The 20,531-nt window shown below is 33.0% G+C and overlaps 1 protein-coding gene across 1 annotated transcript in view; it reads left to right on the top strand.

Moving 5' to 3' along the window:
• Pof1b (POF1B actin binding protein) overlaps positions 1–20,531 on the top strand; it is a 98,202-nt gene that overhangs the window by 63,423 nt on the left and 14,248 nt on the right. The window contains exons 7-10 of the mRNA XM_010612873.1: positions 3,158–3,288; positions 7,303–7,330; positions 7,980–8,054; positions 19,866–19,958. Of these exons, the coding sequence (XP_010611175.1) occupies positions 3,158–3,288; positions 7,303–7,330; positions 7,980–8,054; positions 19,866–19,958 (327 nt within the window). The remainder of the gene's footprint in view (positions 1–3,157; positions 3,289–7,302; positions 7,331–7,979; positions 8,055–19,865; positions 19,959–20,531) is intronic.

The following is a 20,531-nucleotide window of genomic DNA, read 5'->3' as shown; positions in this document are numbered from 1 at the left end:
TGTATAATGTATCAAATTAGTTCTTTGGAAATTCTAATAAGAAAGCTCAGCACTTGAATGACCTTGGCTAACGAAATGAAGCCATGCTTTAGGCCACTCCGTTTATGATGATTATAACAGGAGGGAAAAAAAAAACGAGTAAAGTAAAAAATCACCACTTGAGTATTCATGCTTATTCTGAATAAAGGTTTCCATAGTTTGACCATCATTTTCTGACAGAATCCTTTCACTTAAGAGATAATAGTCAATATTCAGAAGTCTAGGTAGAACGGAAATGTCAGCCTACAACTCTATAAATTCTATTTACTTGTTGCAATTTATTTGTTTTTTACTTTGGGGAAGAAGGAAAGGGTGTCACCACACTATTCTTGAGGAAATACTGCCTGTATTCTTTTTTTACTTTCTTAACCATTCCTCATGGATTGCTTTAAAAGAGACATCTGTAAGAAAATTCCTTCAGAATCAGCAGGCATTTGAGATCAGTCCTAATCAGGTAGATGATTTTCTTTCAATTCCTCAAATACTTATTGAATAGCTATAGAACGTGTAGTTAGTGTCATGCTTTGCCAAGATATATACCAAAAAATATGACATTCTTTATCCCTAAATTTGCTTATTTCTTTTTTGGTAGGAAGAAGGTGCTGGTAGAACAAGACTTATATCAATAAAACAATATAAAAACAATTCAAGGACCAGGGATTTAGCTCAGTGGTGCTGCTACCTGCCTTACAAATACAAAGTCCTGGTACCAAAAAATAAATAAATAAAAATATTTTATAAAAATAATTGAGCACAAAGAGCTAAATTAAATTTTCAGACAGAGTTTCAACTTTCTTTTTTGTTTGTTTGTTTTTGTTTTTTGGTACCAGGGATCAAACTCCGGTCCTTATGCTTGCAAGGCAGAACCACTGAGCTAGATCCCCAGCCCCAGAGTTTCAATTTTCACGGAGATAGTAAAGTGAAGAATGTGAGTAAAGACCCAAAGGCAGGAATAGTGTGAGATGTGCCCAAAACCTTGAATTCTACTACGACTGATGCAGAGAACACGTTGGGAAAGAATTTTATTATGTTCATGATGTAAGCATTTTAAAGTTTTATATTGAATATATAGGTATATGAATCTATATTTTCATATTTTTTGGACTTTTGATATAGAGTCTTCCTATATATTCCAAGCTGGACTTACATTTACCATGTAGCCCAGGCTGGCCTTGAGTTCATGGCAATCCTTTTGCTTCAGCTTTCAAAATGATGGGATTACATGCATGCGCTACCATGCCCAGTTTATATTTTCATATGGTATCCTTATCTATCTGTGTACGCTAATAAATTTTATGAAATTTAAACATAGTATGTGAGGATATTGACTTTTACAAGTTTATCTACTTCATTCTCTCATATAGGGCACTTTACACTGTTCAGGAGATAATCATTACCTCTCTAAGATAGCAACTCCAAAGGGTACATTTATAAGATAATTAAATTGTGCTATATTCATCCAGATTTTTAAAACTATAAATATAGATATCTTAATAAAATGTGATAATACACTGTTTTGTATCCTGTAATTTTTCATACTGACCTGTATTTTATAAACTGATTTTCGTGTCACAGATGTGACTATGAAAAATGTATACACCTTGAATCCATAATGTTAAGTGAAATAAATCAGATATACAAGATTACAAAGAAAAATTAAAGAGCAAAATTAAAAGACAATAGGAAACAGGAAGACAGACCTTTTACAAATGGGAAAGGGACCAAGAGATGGAGCAACTATAGGAAGGAGACACAAAAGGAATTAATATATGTCATGTACATATACCTTCAATATGTACTGCAGGCATGTACTAATAAAGAAAGAAGAAAAAAATAAAGCTCATCTTTGTTTACTTTGTGATCCCTGCATTTGCCTCAACATGAGTAATTTGCATTCAGAGAACAGGTTGGAAAGGAAGTATCAGTGGGCAAATTTGAACCATTTGTCATCTGTATATTTATTACACTTGTTTCTACACGCAATGTCAGAATTAAAATGGAGTATGACCTAAGTTATCCTCTCAGCAGTGCATCTTGGGGATACAGGAATGGTAGCCAATAATAGTGAAAATATTGGTGCTAACTGATATGATACCAATAAAATATGTCTAATTTAGTGCCCCGGCCCGCGGGGTCAGTAATTGGCAGAGCTCGAGAAGGGGAAATACCTGGAAATGGGACAAGAGGGGCGCAGAGAGAAGGAGACCGCAAAGAGTTTCATAAACTTTGGGAGGAGAATGTAACAATAGTATAACACAATGTTACTGGGTAATGACCTAGATCACTTCTTTACGTAAACCCGTTGTCATGGGTAACGACACAACTGTGTTGATGGGGTGATCAGCGGGTCAACATCGAAGCTGTTTGGTTTTTACTTAGGACAGGCTAGCAGCTTAGTCTACCACAATTTAGGACTATTCACAATAATTTGTGTTTAGGATTTCAAATGTCTCTAGGTCTCTGAATTTTCTATTATTGGCCCTGAGCTACTCTTTTCCAAGTTGGATTGACTAAATATTCAGTCCAAATAGTAATGGAAGAAATCCAATAAAAGTACATAAAACACATCTGACTAACAAGTGCAAGGCCCTGAGTTTGATCCCGGGTACCAAAAAAAAATTGTTTTGAAAAAAAATACATAAAACACATTGAATTGAGTGTTTATTATTCTAATTTAAAGACTAGCTAATAAACCAAGTTTGCTTTCATTGAGAATATGCAAGTCAAATGAAAATTATTTTTTATAATCAATATAATTCAAATAATTCACATTTTTCTTCATAGGAGATAGATGAGAAAGCCATCTGGTAATAATAGGAAAAATCAGAGATTTTTTAATTAATTTATTGTCCTGTTTTATTTAAATTCCTCTATTCAAGATTTTTGTGAATAAAGTTTTTCAATCATTTTATTACATAGAATTTAATGAAATTTAAAATGCTGTTATAATATTATTACATTTTGAAAAAATAAATTATTGATATGCAAGGAAAATTTAGTGGCTTGGTTCATGTGATAATTTTAATAGGTAATTTTACTTTTCTCGTTTAAAATCAAAATATCAGTGAACTTAGAAAAACATAATATTCTTCATAATTGTTATTGATATTTGCTTCAGGTTATAATTCAGGATGATGGCCCTGAAAAGTTGGATCCCAAGTATTTCGGAGAGTTGCTTGCTGACCTATGTCGTAAGAATACTGATCTATATCACTGCTTATTAGAACATTTGCAGAGAATTGGAGGAAGGTATTGTAAACATGCATTTTCTCTCAATGTTCTACCTGTTAAATATTTAACTACATTCTTATACTTTTTAGATTTTTATAGAGAATTTTTAAGTTCATAGCAGAAATCCAATATTTTTAATGGGGCAGCTATATGTGTAAAGCTGAGCAGATGTAAGAGTTAATGTAGTTTATGAAAATTATTAGACAAAGATACACCAACACTTTCGTGATCAGCCAATAATCTTGTATATCTTTTTTGTAAATACTGGGAAGGCAAATCAGCTTCTTGGGCCAAGAACTAAAAAATGCATGAGCATGTAAAAAATGAAAAGATAACAACTGCTTTTAAGTATGTGGAGAAAATGAAACTCTCATACACTGTTGGTGAGAATGTAAATTAGTAGAGCCATTATGGAAAACAGTATGGAGGTTTCTCAAAAAATTAAAAATAGAACAAATGTATGATACAGCTATATCAATCCTAGGTATATATACAAAGGAATTGAAATTAGTGTACTAAAGAGACATCTGTACTCATTTTCATTGCCGGAATGTTCACAATAGCAAAAAAAAATGGAAACATTCTAGGTGTCCATCAACTAAAGAATATATAAAAATGGGGTAATGTGTACATTGGAATGGTATTAAGCCATAAAAGATGAAATCTAGCCATTTGTGACAACATTGATAGAACTGGAGCTCATTATGTTAAGTGAAATAAGCCAGACAGAGAAAGTCAAAGAATCACGTGACCACATGATCTCTTTCATATGTGGAATCTAAAAATGCTGTCCTCATAGAAATTGAGAGTAGAATTGCAGTTACCAGAGGACAATAGTAGGGGAGTTGGGATAGAGAAAGGTTTATCAATGATACAGTTAGGAGCATGAAATTCTAGTGTATTTGGACAGTGAGATGACCAGAGATACAATAATATATTGTATATTTCAAAAACTGTAACAAAGGGTTTTGAAAGATTTTAACACAAAGAAGATAAATATGTTTACTATTACTTGCAGGATTTAATGTACATATGCATGTATCTAAACATTACATGATATTTCATAAATATGTACAATTTTTGAGTTTTGATTAAAAACACATGTTATACTAGCACTTGTTTTAAGATATTACATTTATTCTATAAGATATAGTCCCATTGCCAACCAACCACTGTTTATATTCTACTTATGTGTGTTTAATATATAAAAGCTGGTGTTTAATTTGTATTTCACATGTTATAAATTCACTTGGTATAATATATTAATTTCATATAGTATATATTTACTGCATATAAATCATTAATTAGAATTCATTAATGTACATAGAATTGTTATATAATATTATGAAGAACATCTAATTATGCATTGATGTTATGTATAGATGGAACTAGAACCTACACTCTGGAAACCTTTATTCCTTAGGAAAATCACTTAAGTTTTCAGTGATGTATAATGCCAGGCAAATTGCTTAATATAATGCACACAAATTTAAAGAACTACTAATTTTTGCATCATTGAATTTGAAAAGGATACCAGGTTAGGGCTGATTTTACATTGCTTAAAATTTGCCTCAGAATACTTAAAGTTTGTATAAAGTATAGGAAAGGATACTATTCATATTTTGCATTGCCTAAGAGTTCAGAGTATATGATATTTGTAAAACTCAATAAGTTTATATAATTTGACTTAAATATATTCCATTTTTTTGCCTTGTACTTACTAGAAGAAAGAGTAACTGAGCAAGGGAACTGAAATTATTTCATAATTAGTAAACACTTCAGAGTAAAGTCTTATAAAATTTTGGTGCTCGAGAATTTTCATTTGTCAGCAGGCTGTCGATTTCTTTCTCTTTGTTGCTCTCCTACTTCTCAATTTCTCTCTCCTTTTTTCTTCTTTTTTATCATTTCAGTTCTTCCTATCCAGTAACTGACATAGTGAGTCACTCTTTTTTTTGCACGAAGATTATATTGTCACCATTCCCTAGTGCTAAATGGAGATATAATTCCTACTAATCTTTCTATCTTCCTGATCTGCCCTCTTTCCTGTCACTTTGTTCGTTGATTTGGTCTCTACTCATCTATTTCCAAAATGCAATTCAACAATGAATGGGTTGAAAGGTTGAGTTTTGATTAAAAACACATGTTATACTAGCACTTGTTTTAAGATATTACATTTATTCTATAAGATATAGTCCCATTGCCAACCAACCACTGTTTATATTCTACTTATGTGTAAGACTTAAGGAAGGTTGTCTCAAAGAATAATTCTGATTACTATTTAAGATTCTAATATAAAACATCATTTATTGGTCCCTGTTTTGCTTATTGTTTTATATTCTTATTTACACAAAGAAGCAAGTGACTGGGGACATGTATACTAAAGGGACATTGAAATTGGAAGAAGGAAAGATTAGTATTTTTAAACACAAAGTTATCTATTAATAGTATAAATCCTACAAATATTGATGCAGAGCTATTGAAGCTGCATTGTGATCCATGTTTTTAACCTATCTTAGCTTCAAATATATACATATAATTGCTTTAATAAACCATTAAAAATAGAAGATAATTTATTTTTGCTAGACCTCCCCACAATTTCTATTTTGAGTAACAAGAGCATACTACATACATGCATGTAAGCAGTTGTACATTTATAGTTAGGACTTTAAAAAATACAGTTCTTTTTTCCACACTAGCTTGTATATTTTTATAAATACATCTAGGAGATTTTGCACACTGAGTGACCCACTTATCTCTGTAAGCAGTATAGTATTAGTAAACAATTATTTGAAAAGTAAATGTAGCTCCTAATGTGATAAAATTCTTATTCTACCTGGTGCTTGCCTGCAATCCCAGCACTCAGAAGGCTGAGGCAGGAAGTTAGACATGAATTCGACTAATCTAGGATACATATTGAGTTCAAGGCCTGCCTGGAGTACATAGTGAAACCCTGTGTCAAAACATAAAACAACAACAAAAATCTTACTTTAGTCTCTTTCTGTTAGAAAATATACACAGTGGTTATTTTTGAGAAATATATTCACCATATATATTTTGGCCCAATTCTTTCACCAAGTGTAGAGACAGAAAGTAAATTAAAATAAAAGATTCACTCTTGCCCCTGACAATAATAACAATAGTATCCTTTCCCATTTTCACCATTCCAGAAGGAGTAACTTCTAGTTAGTTTTATAAGAATTATCAATTCTCCTAAAGCATTTGGCTCCAGTAAAGGTCTCTAAATTCCCATACCAATACACTCATTTTGATGCCAGGAATTGTATTACTCCACTAGAATTTTGGTCATTTCTTTTGAAGTTTTGTCTTATGTAAAGATTCAAATAACCTTCTGGCCTCTTCGCTGCCATAGAATACACTGAATGAGTTAGTCTTACCTTACACGTTCAGATCTTTGAATAAAAAAATTATAAATAAGTTGAAAAGATAGTAAAGAAAAGCTGGAACAAACAACAAATGAGAGTAACACATGGAGAACAAGGAGGTGGAAACAAAGAGAAAGCTTATTTTTATTTCATTTACCCAGGCAGCATTTATTGTCAAGTACTGAGGACTTCTACATCTAGCCTCAAATGGACCTGTGGAAATAGGAATACTAACCAATTCTGTATAGTTTATTACTTAGATGTTGTTCATTTTCTTTGTTTTAATTTTTTTTTTGAGACAGGGTCTCACTATGTAGTTGAGACTGACCTGGAACTCACTATGTAGCCCAGGCTGGTCTCGAACTCACAGAGATCCTCCTGCCTCAGCCTCCTGAGTGCTGGGATTACGGGCATGCGCCACCACGCCCGGCTCTTAGATGTTGTTCATTTTCAATAGGTCAACTAGTGCTGGAAAATTTTTAAATCAAATTAACTAAAAGTGCTATTTTAGATAGTATTAATTTTTCTTTGTGATTATAAATTTAATTGGTACTATTGTGACATCAAAAATATAAAATTAACAGAATAGCATGTATGTATGATCAGTGAATGAATTTTTCTAAGATTGTCTTCTTTGTTATTATTACAGCAAACAAGACTTTGAGTCTACTGACACAGTAAGTACAAAAATATTTAAAATCAGATATAGTAGATTTTGATATTTGACTAATAATATCATTTTAATTTAGTATATATGTCAGACCAAAAATACAGGTTGATGAAATAAATATTATTTTGCCTTTAGTATAATATAACTGTCAATTAAATTTTTGGAGCGGGTATAAAAAAAATCATTCACAAAAAATGTTTTATCAGTTGGCACTTTAGGATTCAATTTTAGCAGAACATTTAAATTTTCCTTGATCACATATTATTCTCAGCTTTAGAAAACTGAAATCTACTTAATCAACAAAATAAACAGCAATTTAGTTTTTATATGCTTCAAAAGCTTGTATATGCCAGCAACTAGAAATATTTTTGTACATATACAGTTTTGTTTTTGTTTTTGTTTTTGGTACCAGGGATCAAACTCAGGACCTTGCACTTGCGAGGCAGGTGGCGGCACCACTGAGCTATATCCCTGGCCCCACATATACAATTTTTAATTCGAATAAGAACAATGAAGTTTGTTGAAACTACTCCTCAAATAGTTACTCTAAATATCCTTAAAATTGTGTCTTATAATGTAAATTCTGTGGATGGATGACCCTAGATATTTTTTTAAAAATTAAAGTGTTCAATGGATAAGCTTCTCTTTCCTTACAGTCAGAAGACATTGAGTCATTGATTCCTAAAGGATTGTCAGAGTTCACAAAACAGCAAATTCGCTATATTCTACAGGTGAGATCAACATTAAAAAATATTCTACATTATGCCTCTTAATTAAGAACAGAAAGTACCAAATTAAAAATCATATCTCACAAGGGTTAATTAGACTTTAATTGCAGTATAGTTTAATCAGTTCATCAAAAACTAGTACTGAATGATTAAAATTCAGGAAGTCATTCTAGAAATACTGTATTTGTCTTTAGACATTTGTTGATCATCCAAGTAATGAGCATGGTGATGCAGTTTTCTTTTCTTTTTTACATTTTTATTTTATTGGTACATTTTAGATATACATAATGATAACACCCATCATAGGTAATTTTTACTTGTACATGTGATGTATTTTTCAAACAAATATTTTTAACGAAACATAGTATGATAGAGATATGGTAGTATGGGACTGTATATGCTTCTTAGAACTTAAATATTAGGAGCACCCTGGATATTTTATCTGAAAAGAGGATGCCCATCCAAGTGTATTCAAAGGTTCTTTCTTTGAACATCATTTTCTGAGAATTTCTACATGTAAATGATTTTTAGTTTAGTTTAGTTTTGTTGCTGCTGCTGTTGTTGTTGTTGTTGTTGTTTTTGTTTTTTGTTTTTTGTTTTTTGAGACAGGGTCTCACTATGTAGTTCAGACTGCTCTGGAACTCACTGTGTAGCCCAGGCTGGTCTCGAACTCACAATGATCCACCTGCCTCAGCCTCCCAAGTGCTGGGATTACAGGTGTGCACCATCACACCAGCAGTTTTGTTCTTTTTAATATCAGGGTAGTAGTAACTTTATAAAAAGAACTGAGAATTATTTTTGCCTCTTCAGGTTTCCAGAAAAGACTAAATCTACTATTAATTTTAACTTAAACATTTGATTGAGTTCTCTAGTCTGAAGATGGTTTTCTTGTGAATTTTTTAAAACTCCAAGTTAAGTCCTGCATATTTATGAGGCCATTTAAATAATTTGTTTTATACTGTGTGATCTGTGGTAGCTTGTTTCTTTCAAGAAAGCAAGCAGTCCATTTCATCTAAGTTGAAAAACATAGGACATGTTCATGTGTATAGTTGTCTATAGTATTCCCTTATTGCCTTTTTAGTTGCCGCAATATGCGTTGGTAATCCCTATTTTAATTCATGGTACTAATAGTTTGTGTCATCTCTTCCTTTTCTCAGTCTTACTACAGGTTTATCAATTCTAATGTTTTTTTCAGAGAAGCAGATTTTAATATCGTTGGTCTTCCCTGTTTTCTTTTTACATTTTCATTGATTTCTATTTTCAAATTGATAAAAATAATAGAATTTTAATGCCTTTAACAATTAAAATGATGTTTCCTTCTTTTGCTTGCTTTTGTTTTACTTTGATTTTCTTCATCAAGTTGCTTGACACAGGAATTTAAATTATTGCCTTAAGACCATTCTTGTTTTCCAATATAAACAATTAGTAATAAGTTTTCCTCCTTGCACAATGGTAGATATGTCCTGCCAATTTTGTTTTTTTTTAATTTTCATTTTATTTCAGTTCTGAGGGGTTTTAGTTAGTTAGTTAGTTTGTTTGTTTCTTTGGTATCAGGGACTGAACTTGGGACCTTGCGTTGTGAGACAGGTGGCAGCACCATTGAGCTAAATCCCTGGCCCAAATTCTGTGTATTTTTATTTCCCTTCAGACTTCTGCATTCACTTTTTTTTAAGTTTATAGTTTAAAGTATATATGGATTTTCCTGATTTTTAATTGATTCCTAGTTTGATCCCATTATTGTCAAATAACATACTCTGAGATCAAATACTTTAAAACAGTTAAATTTTGCTTTATGAATTAGGATATGGTACATCTAGGTATATGTTCAGGGGGTACTTGTAAACTACGTGTGCTCTGTTGGGTAGAGTATTCTTTGGTTGTTAGTGCTGTTGATGGACATATAGGCCATTTTCAAATTTAGATGTTATGAGTTGTGCTGCTATAAACATGGGTGGACATATATCACTGTAATATGATGTCTAACTCATTTGGAAATACACTGAGAAGAGGTATAACTAGGTCGAATGGAATTTATATTTTTACTTTTTTTGAGGTATCTCCATACTGATATCCACAGTGGTTGTACTATTTTACATTCCTACCAACCGTGTAAAGGAGTTCCTTTTCCCCACACAATCTCAGCAAAATTTATATTTTCAGATGTTTTTATTGTTCATCCAAGTAGATATAAGGTGATATCTAATTGAGGTTTGCATTTACATTTTTCTACTTATTTGTAGTGATAAGTACCTTTATACAGATCTATCGGATATTTTAAAGTCTTCTTTAGAGAAATGTCTATGTCATTTGCATTTTTTAAATTCAATTTTTTTTATATTGAGTTGTTCAGACTCTGTGACTACCCAGGCTACAGAAGTGTGGTCACATTACTTTTCCTTACATAAGTAGGTTTATTTATCATTTCTATAAATTGTCTCTACGAATTTTTTTTCTCTACAGAGTAGTGTTCCCTTGGAAATATTTCACACTCAGGTCTATTCAGGATAGTATACAGAACTGGACAGCTAACTGATCCTTCAAACATGGTTATAAAGAAATTAGGAGAATTAATCCTATGAGTATGAAAAAACTATCAGGCTAATTACTCAGGTTATATTTTAAACTTCACTAGTAGTGGTGGCATGAGCAGAAAGGATTTTAGTATATAAGTGCAACATTAAATTATTTAAACAAAGAAGAGGAAAATCTATCTTGTTTACATTGGCAGGATTTAGCAGCATGTCTAATCTTTCTCAAATTGCAGTGTTATCCTTATAGCTGTAAATTAGAGTCCAAATTTTTCTCCACTTCTTTAGAGATTAAAATGTAAAGTATGTGCAAAATTATATGAAGGGTACATTAAAATATTCATTTAAAAATTTTAAAAAGAGGCATTCTGTTTTCCATTGTGTTTTGCAACCTTTGTTGAAAATCAGATGGCTGAAAGACCATGGCGTATTTGCTGCTTCTTCGGTTATATTCAATTGATAAACGTATGCTTTTGTGCCAGTGTCATGTTATTTTTATCACTGTAGCTTTGTAATATAATTTGAAATCCAGGATTTTGACGACTCTTGCCTTGCTGTTGTTGGTCAGGATTGCTTTAGCTGTTCTTTTTCTCTTCTGATTCCATAAAAATTTTAGGATTCTTTTCTACTTCTGTGAAAAATGCTGTTGAGTTTTTGGAATTCCTTTAAATTTATACATCATTTTTGTAATATGGCCTTTTTGATAATATTGATTCTGTTTATCCAGGAATAGGGATATTCCTTCCATTTTCTGGTGTCCTCTTCAATCTCAGATTACTACAGGTTTTCTTACACAGATATTTTATCTCCTTGGTTAGGTTAATTTTTAAGCATTTAATATTTTTGAAGGTAGTAGGAATGGGTTTATTTTCTTCATTTCTTTCTGGTGGGCTAATTATTGGCATATGGAAATGCTATTGATTTTTTTATGGATATTGTGCTTTATTTAGTATGTGTTATACCTGGGCACATCTACTACATTAAATCAATGGTATTATTTGTTCCTGCACCAAGTCTTGTTGAACTTTCTTGGCACAGAGTTACATCAGAAAGTTTAATTCACAGCAAGCAATATTTAACATTTCTTCAGTAGTTGGTATATGAAGCTGGCAAGTTCCCTTTCCCCCACACTGCCAAATTCCTGTTCTTGTGATCCAGACCTGGCTTTTTGCCTCTGGTGTATGTCCTCCTGCCTTTCTCCCTTCAACCCTTCTCTGGCCATCTCTTTTGGGGGTCCAGGTCACACAGAGATCACCTGTTGTTGCAGCTGTGAGGCACCCTGCCTCAATGACTCCTCAACCTCCCATTACTAAACTCATTTTGTGGGAAGACAGAGGCTTCCAACTCTCAAGTGTTCCTTTTCCTATTAACTCCTTTATTTCTCTGTTTTGCTTTTGTTGGTGGTGTTTGGAAAAGACTTATTTCTAGCCTCAAGGGGAAACTTTTCCCCACCAGTCAGGGGACAGATACCCAGGGTCACACACTAAATCTTGAATGAATGCCATGGGATGGCTTTGGGCTTGTCCGTTGCTTTGCACTGATAGTCATCTGCAGGTTTGTCCACACACTCTAATGGAACCCCATGGTTGCAGGGAAACTTAATGGTTCCCTAGTCCTCCTCCCCCTTGTATAACTTGCATTCTCTTGATGTGCAGTGGAGTGAGGTTTGCAGCCAGAGCAACATCTTACCCAATAGCATTTATTTCATGCACTTACAACCTCTATGCAATTTGCCAGTCACTCTTCTTTACTGGTGATTTCCCCGAAGAAAGGACACACTTGCTCTGTCTTTTGATTTGAGTTATGGGGGTAATGTGTGCAATCACTGCTATTGATTTTTGTGTACTTTGTATCCTGCTACATTGCTGAATTTGTATTAGATTTAAGGGTCTTTTGGTGCAGTTTTTTATCTTTGATATAAAAGATCAAGTAATCTGTGAGTAAAAATACCTTGAATTCTTTCCTGTATGTATATATTTATTTGTTAGTTTGTGTATTTCTCTTGCCTGATTGCTCTGGCTAAGGTTTCAAGTACTATATTGAAAACAGAATCGGTGAGAGGAGGCAGCCTTGTTTACTCCTGACTTTTCCTCCATTTAGTATGAAGTTGATAGTGGATTTGTCTTAAACGCCTTTTATAAGATTGAGATAAGGTCGGTCATTTGTAAAAAAAATTGCCATCAAGTTTTCTTTTTTTTATCATGAATAGTTGTTGGATTCTGTTGAAGAATTTTTCTGTGTCTATTGAAATGATCATAAAATTTATATCCTTGCTTCTATTTGTGTGATATATTACAGTTATTGATTTACTTATTTTGAACCATCCTTTCATCTATTGGATGAAACCAACTTGGTTATGATGCATGGTTTAATAATTTGTTGCATTCTCTGAATAGATACCTTATTGAGGATTTTTGCATCTATGATAATTAATATTTGCCTATGGTTTTCTTTTTTTGTTCAATTCTTGTCTGATTTTGTTGTTAGAATAATCCTAGTTTCCAGGAATGAGTTAGGCAGTTTTCCTTGCAATTTAATGGGAGAGTTTGAGGAGTATTGCCATTAGGTCTTCTGTGCAATTATGGTAGAATTCTCTGGTATATCTATCAGGTCCTAGACTTTCCTTGGTTTGTGGGTTTTTATTCTTGCCTCTATTTCATTGCTTGTTATTGATCTCTTTGGGATTGGTCCACTTACATAATTTATGTACATTTAGGAACTTTTCAGTTTTTTTTAGGTTCTCCAATTTCTTGTAATATAAGTTTTGGAAGTAGTTTCTTATCATCCTTTGAATTTTGGCAATGTCCCCTACGATTTTGCTTTTTCCTTTTTTAATTGCATTGATATGGTTTTTTTTTTCCTCTCCTTTTTCTGGTAACTTTGGTTTAACAATCTTCTTTATTCTTCCCCAAGACCAACTCTTTAATTCTTTGTGAATTTTTAGTCTCATTTTCATTAATATCCACTCTGATCTTTACAATTTGCTTCCGTCTACTAGTTTTGGTTTTAGATTTTTCTTGTAATTCTAGGACTGGTGATGCACTGTTAGGTTATTTATTTGAGAATGCTCTGTTCTATAAATACATTCAAAGGTATAACCTTCTGTTTTAGGATTGTTTTCATCCTATCCCACAAGTTTTGGTGCATTGTGATTCTGTTGTCATTTGATTCTAGGCCCTTTTAAATTTCTTTCTTGACTTCTCCTATGATTTGTTGATTATCAGTAATGTATACTTAATCTCCATATTTCTACTTAGTTTTCATGGTTCATTTTGCTTTTGATTTCTAGTTTTATTCTGCTATAATATGATAGCATGGAGAAGAATATTTAGCTTCTTTTGAGTTTCTTAGGCATGCTCTATGGCCTAATGGTGGCCTGAATGTGGAAATAATAATGGAAAAAGCACAATGTACTACTGAAAAAAATATGTGTTGTGTCGTTGTTAGATTATATACTCTGTAGGTATCGTTTAAATTCATTTGTTCAATGGTGTGGTTTAACACTGATATTTCTTTGTTGATTTTTGGTCCATCTTTTGCTGAGAATAGGGTATTGATGTCTCTCATTATGATTGTATTGGTGTCTATCCATCCTTTTATGTCCAGTACTTTTTGTTTAATGAAGTTGGATGTGCCAATATTTGGTGCATATAGATTTATAATTGGTATCTCTTCATTTGAATTGTTCCCTTTGTGAGGATGTAGTGGACATCTTTGTCTCTTCTGATCAGTTTGGCTTGAAGTTCTTTGTGTCTAAAACTAAGATAGTTATGCATATTCATTATGATAGTTGCTTTCTTTTAGGGCTCAAAAAACTTTGTTCTAATCCCTTCTGGCCCTTTAAGTTTGTCCTCAGAATTTTCTTGTTATTATAAATGGCTTGTATTTAAGAATTACTTGCTCTTCTTCTCTAACACCTTCAAATATTGTCTTTTTAAAAATTTGTGGATTTTTTTATGATTGTGTATTATATTTTTGCTGATCTTTTTCTGGTGGTGGGTATTTAGGGTTCTATATGTCTGTGACACTTGCTTTCTCTTGATTTGAATTTTTTCTGCTATCATTTCAATGAATAAACTTTTATACCTTTTGAGTCGTTTTCTACTTTTGCATTTATTCCTATAATTCGGAGGTTGCTTGTTTTTTGCCTTTATTCATCTAGCAGCTATTGAATCCAGCTTCCATGGTTTCTATTGCTCTTAGGATGTCCTCAAGTTATGACTCTGTATCCTTCCATGCCATATTTGCTACTCCATGCTTTCCAATGAACTTTTTATATTCTATATTTCTATTTGATTTCTTTTCAGAATTTCTAATTATATACCAAAATGTTGATTCATATCTTGTATTATCTTGTTTAACTTGATCAACTTATTTTGTTTCCATTTTAAGCTCACTGAACATTTTATGAACTAATTTCTCCATTTATTTAAATCTTCTTGAAGTTTGCTAAACATCTTATGATTTTCCATATGTTTCTTCTTTGATCTCTCTAAATAGTTTGACCATTTTGTTTTTTAGTTCTTTGCCTGTAACTTTCTTTACTTCTTTCTACTCTTGAAGAGGTAAGGGCTTTTGGAGAGGCATCTTCTTACTTGCATTTCCTGTTTACATATATATATATTTTTTTTTTTTTTTGCTGCACATTGAATATCATTTTGGGTAGAAAAACTGTCAATGCTGTGGCAATTTCTTTAGTTAGGTTCTTTCTCCCTATAATGTTGGTTTTAGTTATTTTAATATCAATCTTCAATGTACTCAATATAATATTTGAGAGTTTTTCCTTAGTGTACAAACTTCTTCTGTGGGCTTTGTCTCCAGCAACATTCAGAAAAGAGTTTAAAAAACTACAGTAATGTAGACAACACACAGACAAATCATATATTGGTATACAATAAAAACCAACTCCAAATAGGGGATGGTGGAGGTCGTGAATGGAGGGCAGGGGTAAGAGGGAAAAATGAGAACCAAGACCTGTCATGTAAAGCTACAAGATCAACGATGAATTTCTCCCTATAATGTTGGTTTTAGTTATTTTAATATCAATCTTCAATGTACTCAATATAATATTTGAGAGTTTTTCCTTAGTGTACAAACTTCTTCTGTGGGCTTTGTCTCCAGCAACATTCAGAAAAGAGTTTAAAAAACTACAGTAATGTAGACAACACACAGACAAATCATATATTGGTATACAATAAAAACCAACTCCAAATAGGGGATGGTGGAGGTCGTGAAGAGAGGGCAGGGGTAAGAGGGAAAAATGAGAACCAAGACCTGTCATGTAAAGCTACAAGATCCCAATGATGAATGTAACTGTACTGTATACCTAAAATGTACCAAAAAACTGAATAAGATAAAAAGAAAGGAAAAAAAAAATAACTCCGAGCAAGAACTATGCCACCATTAACAACAGAAATCACCATGAAGAGCAATAAAGACAACTCTACCACCCTTAATAATAGAAGAGTTCTGCCATATTAATACACACAAAGGCATACTAAATATTAACATCTAGTAAATTTCTTCTAAAAGCAGTAACTATGTCATCATTGACAAAGAAATAAATCAGCAATAATAGCATAAAATAAATAGGTAAAAATCAGTGTAGGTTTTAATAGTAACAAAAAGTGGAAGGGGCAAGAAAGGGGAAAAAGAAGTAAAATTTGAAGAGGAAAGAAAAGGAAGATGACAAGAAAGAGGAAAGAAAATTGTGATTAAATCCAATTAAGGAGTAAAAGAAAGTAAATGGAATTAGGTAAATTAAATAGAAAAAATGAGAAAAATAAAAATGTAGCAAAGAGCAAAAAACACAACAGCAATACAACAACAGCCAAAAAAAACCACAAAAAAAACAGAAAGAAAAATGAGTCAAAAAATTGTTCCCCATGGAAGTGCTGCTTTCTTTGTCTAATGGTACTAGAAACCACCAGCTATAAGAGGACAGTAAGTCACACCTAAGCCTAAACATTGTGTTGTGTGACTACTGAGTCCTGCCTAGCCTTTCCTGTTAGATGGTGTCATTCAGTGATGTATTGTCTGCTTTGGGGCTGTATTCACTCCAGTGGCTTTTAGTTTCTGTGCCCCAAGCCACTACTATCCCTCACTAACTTTATGGCCTTTGGGCTTATAAGGTGCCCGCACTTGTTCCAGAGGTCCCTTTCTCCATATATTGCAGGAAGTGACAAATGTCCAAGCCACAGTATATCCTTGATCACCTGGTCAGATGGGGAAATCAAGCAGACCACTGAGTTATGTCCTAGAAGTAACCATGCATTCCACTGGACGTAATCCCAGTGCATTCAGACTTACCCCACTCAGAACACTACACATAACTGCCCTGGCTTCTCACCACAGAGCAGGAGCTGTATTCTCCAACGGCTGAGCTTGCTGCTGTTTAATCTGCTTAGGTGATCTATGACTAGACATTCTGTTCCCCATGAGTGTCTCTTGTGGGCATCTGTGACCCAATCAGTGTGGTAGCGTAAACCCAGAAACTGAAGTGTGGTTACTCTGTTACTTGTGATTTCTGGAGCATCTCAGTCTTAAATAGTATTCCCTTTCTCAAAATAGCCCTGATTATATCACTCCAAATATGGTAAGCATTGCAGTGAATTTCTTCTCTAGTGCTGGCCTGCCTTATAGAAAGTGTCACTTCTAGAATAAAACCCCACAGACTGGAGGTGCCATTTGACCCAGCCATCCCTCTGTTGGGTATCTTTCCAAGAGAACTAAAAGAATCATATCACAGAGAAGTATGCGCACCCATGTTTATAGCGGCACAGTTTGTAATAGCTAAATCTTGGAAACAACCTATTTGCCCATCCGTTGGAAACTGGATAAAGAAGTTGTGGTTTTTCTATAAAATGGAATATTACTCAGCCATAAAGAGCGAGAGAATAGATTCATTCATAGGAAAATGGATACATATTGAAGATATACTCCTAAGTGAAATAAATAAGTCCCACATGTGTAAATACCAAATAGTTTCCCTGGTGTGAATATTCTGCAACAATGCATAAGATTCTAATAAGATTACTGACATTTAGAAATGGGAGGAAAGGAGCTAAAGGTGTAGGGAAGGTGTGATACGTAGGGGAAGAACAAAAAGGGAAAAGAAAAAAATGTGAGAGAATGAAAAGATGAAAATAAAGTGTTTGTAGATGGGGAGGGGAGGAGGGGGTGAAGGGAGGGCAGAGGTAAGGGGAAAAAATGAGAATCAAGACTTGCCATGTAAAGGTACATGATCCCAACAATGAATGTAACTGTACTGTATCCCTAAATGTACCAATAAACTCAATAAAAAAAAACCCATACTGTATCTGCAGCTTACAATACCATGAGCTTTTCTTGGCTGTACCACTGCTTGTTCAATTTTATCATTGGAGCTGTCAACTCTTTCAGGGCTTACCTTGTATTTGCTGAAGACATGTTCCCATCCCCAGGAGCTGGAGTTAGAATTGATGACAACTTTTTTCTTTTCTCTGCATTGTTTTCAATTTTTCCAGTTTCTCTGTGGTTTCTAACTCTTCTGTCTGCTCTTTACTGATTCATGGAGCACTTCTTTTCTTCCTCTTTGCTAAGTTGATATTTTTCAGGTGTCTCAATTCCAGGTGCTGGAGCTACCAGCTTTTATTCTGTTATCTTTACTTCTTGGATACTATGCAAATATTCTTGCTCAGCAATATTCTTCTCTGATACTGGAAAATCAGAAAAAATGGAGGCACTATCTCTTATGGCCAGTTAGAAGTAGAAGTCTAGGTTCCCCTGTAAGCCTTTCTTGATATGATAGAGTGAAAGTCCATGGTATCATGGATTCCAAAGTATCATGGTATCAACTGACATTACAGTGCTTAGCATTTAATTTTATTCTCAGTAAAGATGAAGTAACTATTTCTCCATTGTGCCTTTCCTGACAATAACCTAGTAAATGGCATTGGTATGGCTTCTTAGACTCTAATGAAGGGGAATTCTAGGTTCATCTCTCAGCCTTTGATTATTTGAGAATAGAATTGCCATTTTTTTCTGTGGTGTTTTATTGTAATACAGTGGACATTGTCTAAAAGTTTTCTGTCTTACTAGGCTTCCCTTTTGTGGTCATTTTTCTAGAAAGAATGTGTTAATTGTTGTATTTGGCTTCCCAACACCAGTCTGCGATATACAAAATACACCCCCCTCAAATGAAGGGACTCATTATTGTCTTTCCTCCGTCCCAAAGGTCCTAATTGGTCCTCATTCTTTTCACCATTCTGAGACTCTTAATATTCATTTTATATCTAATGTACAGGGATTTTTTTGTACTAAGAGGTCTGGGGAAAATATTTCTCCTCCATCTGTCTATAAGCTGAAGTTGTCTTGAATAAGTATTTTCTTTTTTCCCCATTAAATTTATTGGTACACTTAAGACAAACAAAACAGTTATATTCATCATTGAGATCTTGTATCTTTACATGATATATCTTGCTTCTTATTTTTCCCCATTCCCAAACCTCCCTTCAACCCCTTCACCCTTCCCTATTTACAAAGAGTATGTTTCCGTTTTTTCCTTTTTTTCATATTTTGTCTTTTCCCCTACCCTTCCCATGTCCCCTTGACCTTTATCCATTTTCTTCCTATTTCACACTATCAATTATACCATTTAAACCTCATTACACTTTTAGTTTTTCACACCAGAGACATATTCTGTATTTATTCATGTGTCCTATTCATTTCACTTCCAAGTATAGCCTCAAAGTGCATCCATTTAGCTATAAATGCCTATAATGTCTCTTCTTTATTTAAAAATGTTTTCTTTAAACAAATGAGAATACAACATTTATCTCCCTCTTCTTTAAAATTAGAGATGGCTCTGGACTTCAAAGTTAAATTTAATTAGTATTATATTCTCCTTACCTTAGGCAAAATCTGTACTCTTAGCTGCAAACTTATCAAAGCTCATTTTATTATTTCAAGGTTGACTGTTTCATCTATTCTAATTTTTAAAGAAAAAATTAAATTATATTAAAGATTTTGCTGATGGAATTCTACCTTGGGAGAAAAAAATGCTACTTTCTCATGAAAACATAATAAATATTTATGCCAAATATCTAGTTATGATGTCTCCAGTGATATTACTTGAACTGCTTAAGTACATTATTAACAAAATGCCTTGTGTCATATCAATATTGTCATATCACAAATAAAATTGCAATATGTTTGCTGGTAAGAACAAAAATGAGATTACTTTCTCTTATAATGCCTATTTTCAAATGCTAGGAAAAATAAACCATCAGTTATTTTCTTCCTATAGATGAGGGATATGTCTGATAAATCACTCCGGTTAATACTATCCACATTCAGTAACATAAGAGAGGAGCTAGGACATCTTCAAAATGACTTGACGGTAAGATTTATTATGATATATTTCCAAATCCTTTCTAATTCTTAACTTCCTAAAAGAAATTAAGACATTCAATATACCTTTTTAAAATTTAATAAAACAGCAAGATTTTGCTTACTTAGACATAGCTAAATTACTTTCTTAAATAGTCAATTAGCATTGAAAGATGAGAAATTGTCCAATGTGTAGATAAAAGAATGTTGAGTGTGCATTTATTATTTAGTTTGACACTAAGGTAATTAAATTTTAAAGCCAGGGAGCAGCCTGAAGAATTAGAATAATCTGACTCATTAAATGGGAACTTCCCCCTTTTCTATATAATAAATCATATTCTGAATTTATAACTTAGTAATTTCTATTTTAATTGTTTCTGATCTCAATGGCCAGATAGCTAGATATATTCAGAATACTTTCCATATAATTAACACTTTGAGGACTTTCAAGTGGTTTGGGCATTTTTTTTTCCTGTAATGAGTATAGTTAGACTTTAACTTGAAAATGCACTACCTGCTGAAATTAACAAGGAGTATTTGAGATTAAAGAAAAATGCTAAAATACTTCAGAAGGTTCCATTTC

The sequence above is a fragment of the Fukomys damarensis genome, unplaced genomic scaffold, assembly GCF_012274545.1.
Source record: "Fukomys damarensis isolate Sample0158 unplaced genomic scaffold, DMR_v1.0_HiC HiC_scaffold_39, whole genome shotgun sequence".
NCBI classification, from domain to species: domain Eukaryota; kingdom Metazoa; phylum Chordata; class Mammalia; order Rodentia; family Bathyergidae; genus Fukomys; species Fukomys damarensis.
Note: the sequence above shows the minus strand (reverse complement) of the source record. Positions and strands in the feature narration are given on the sequence as shown.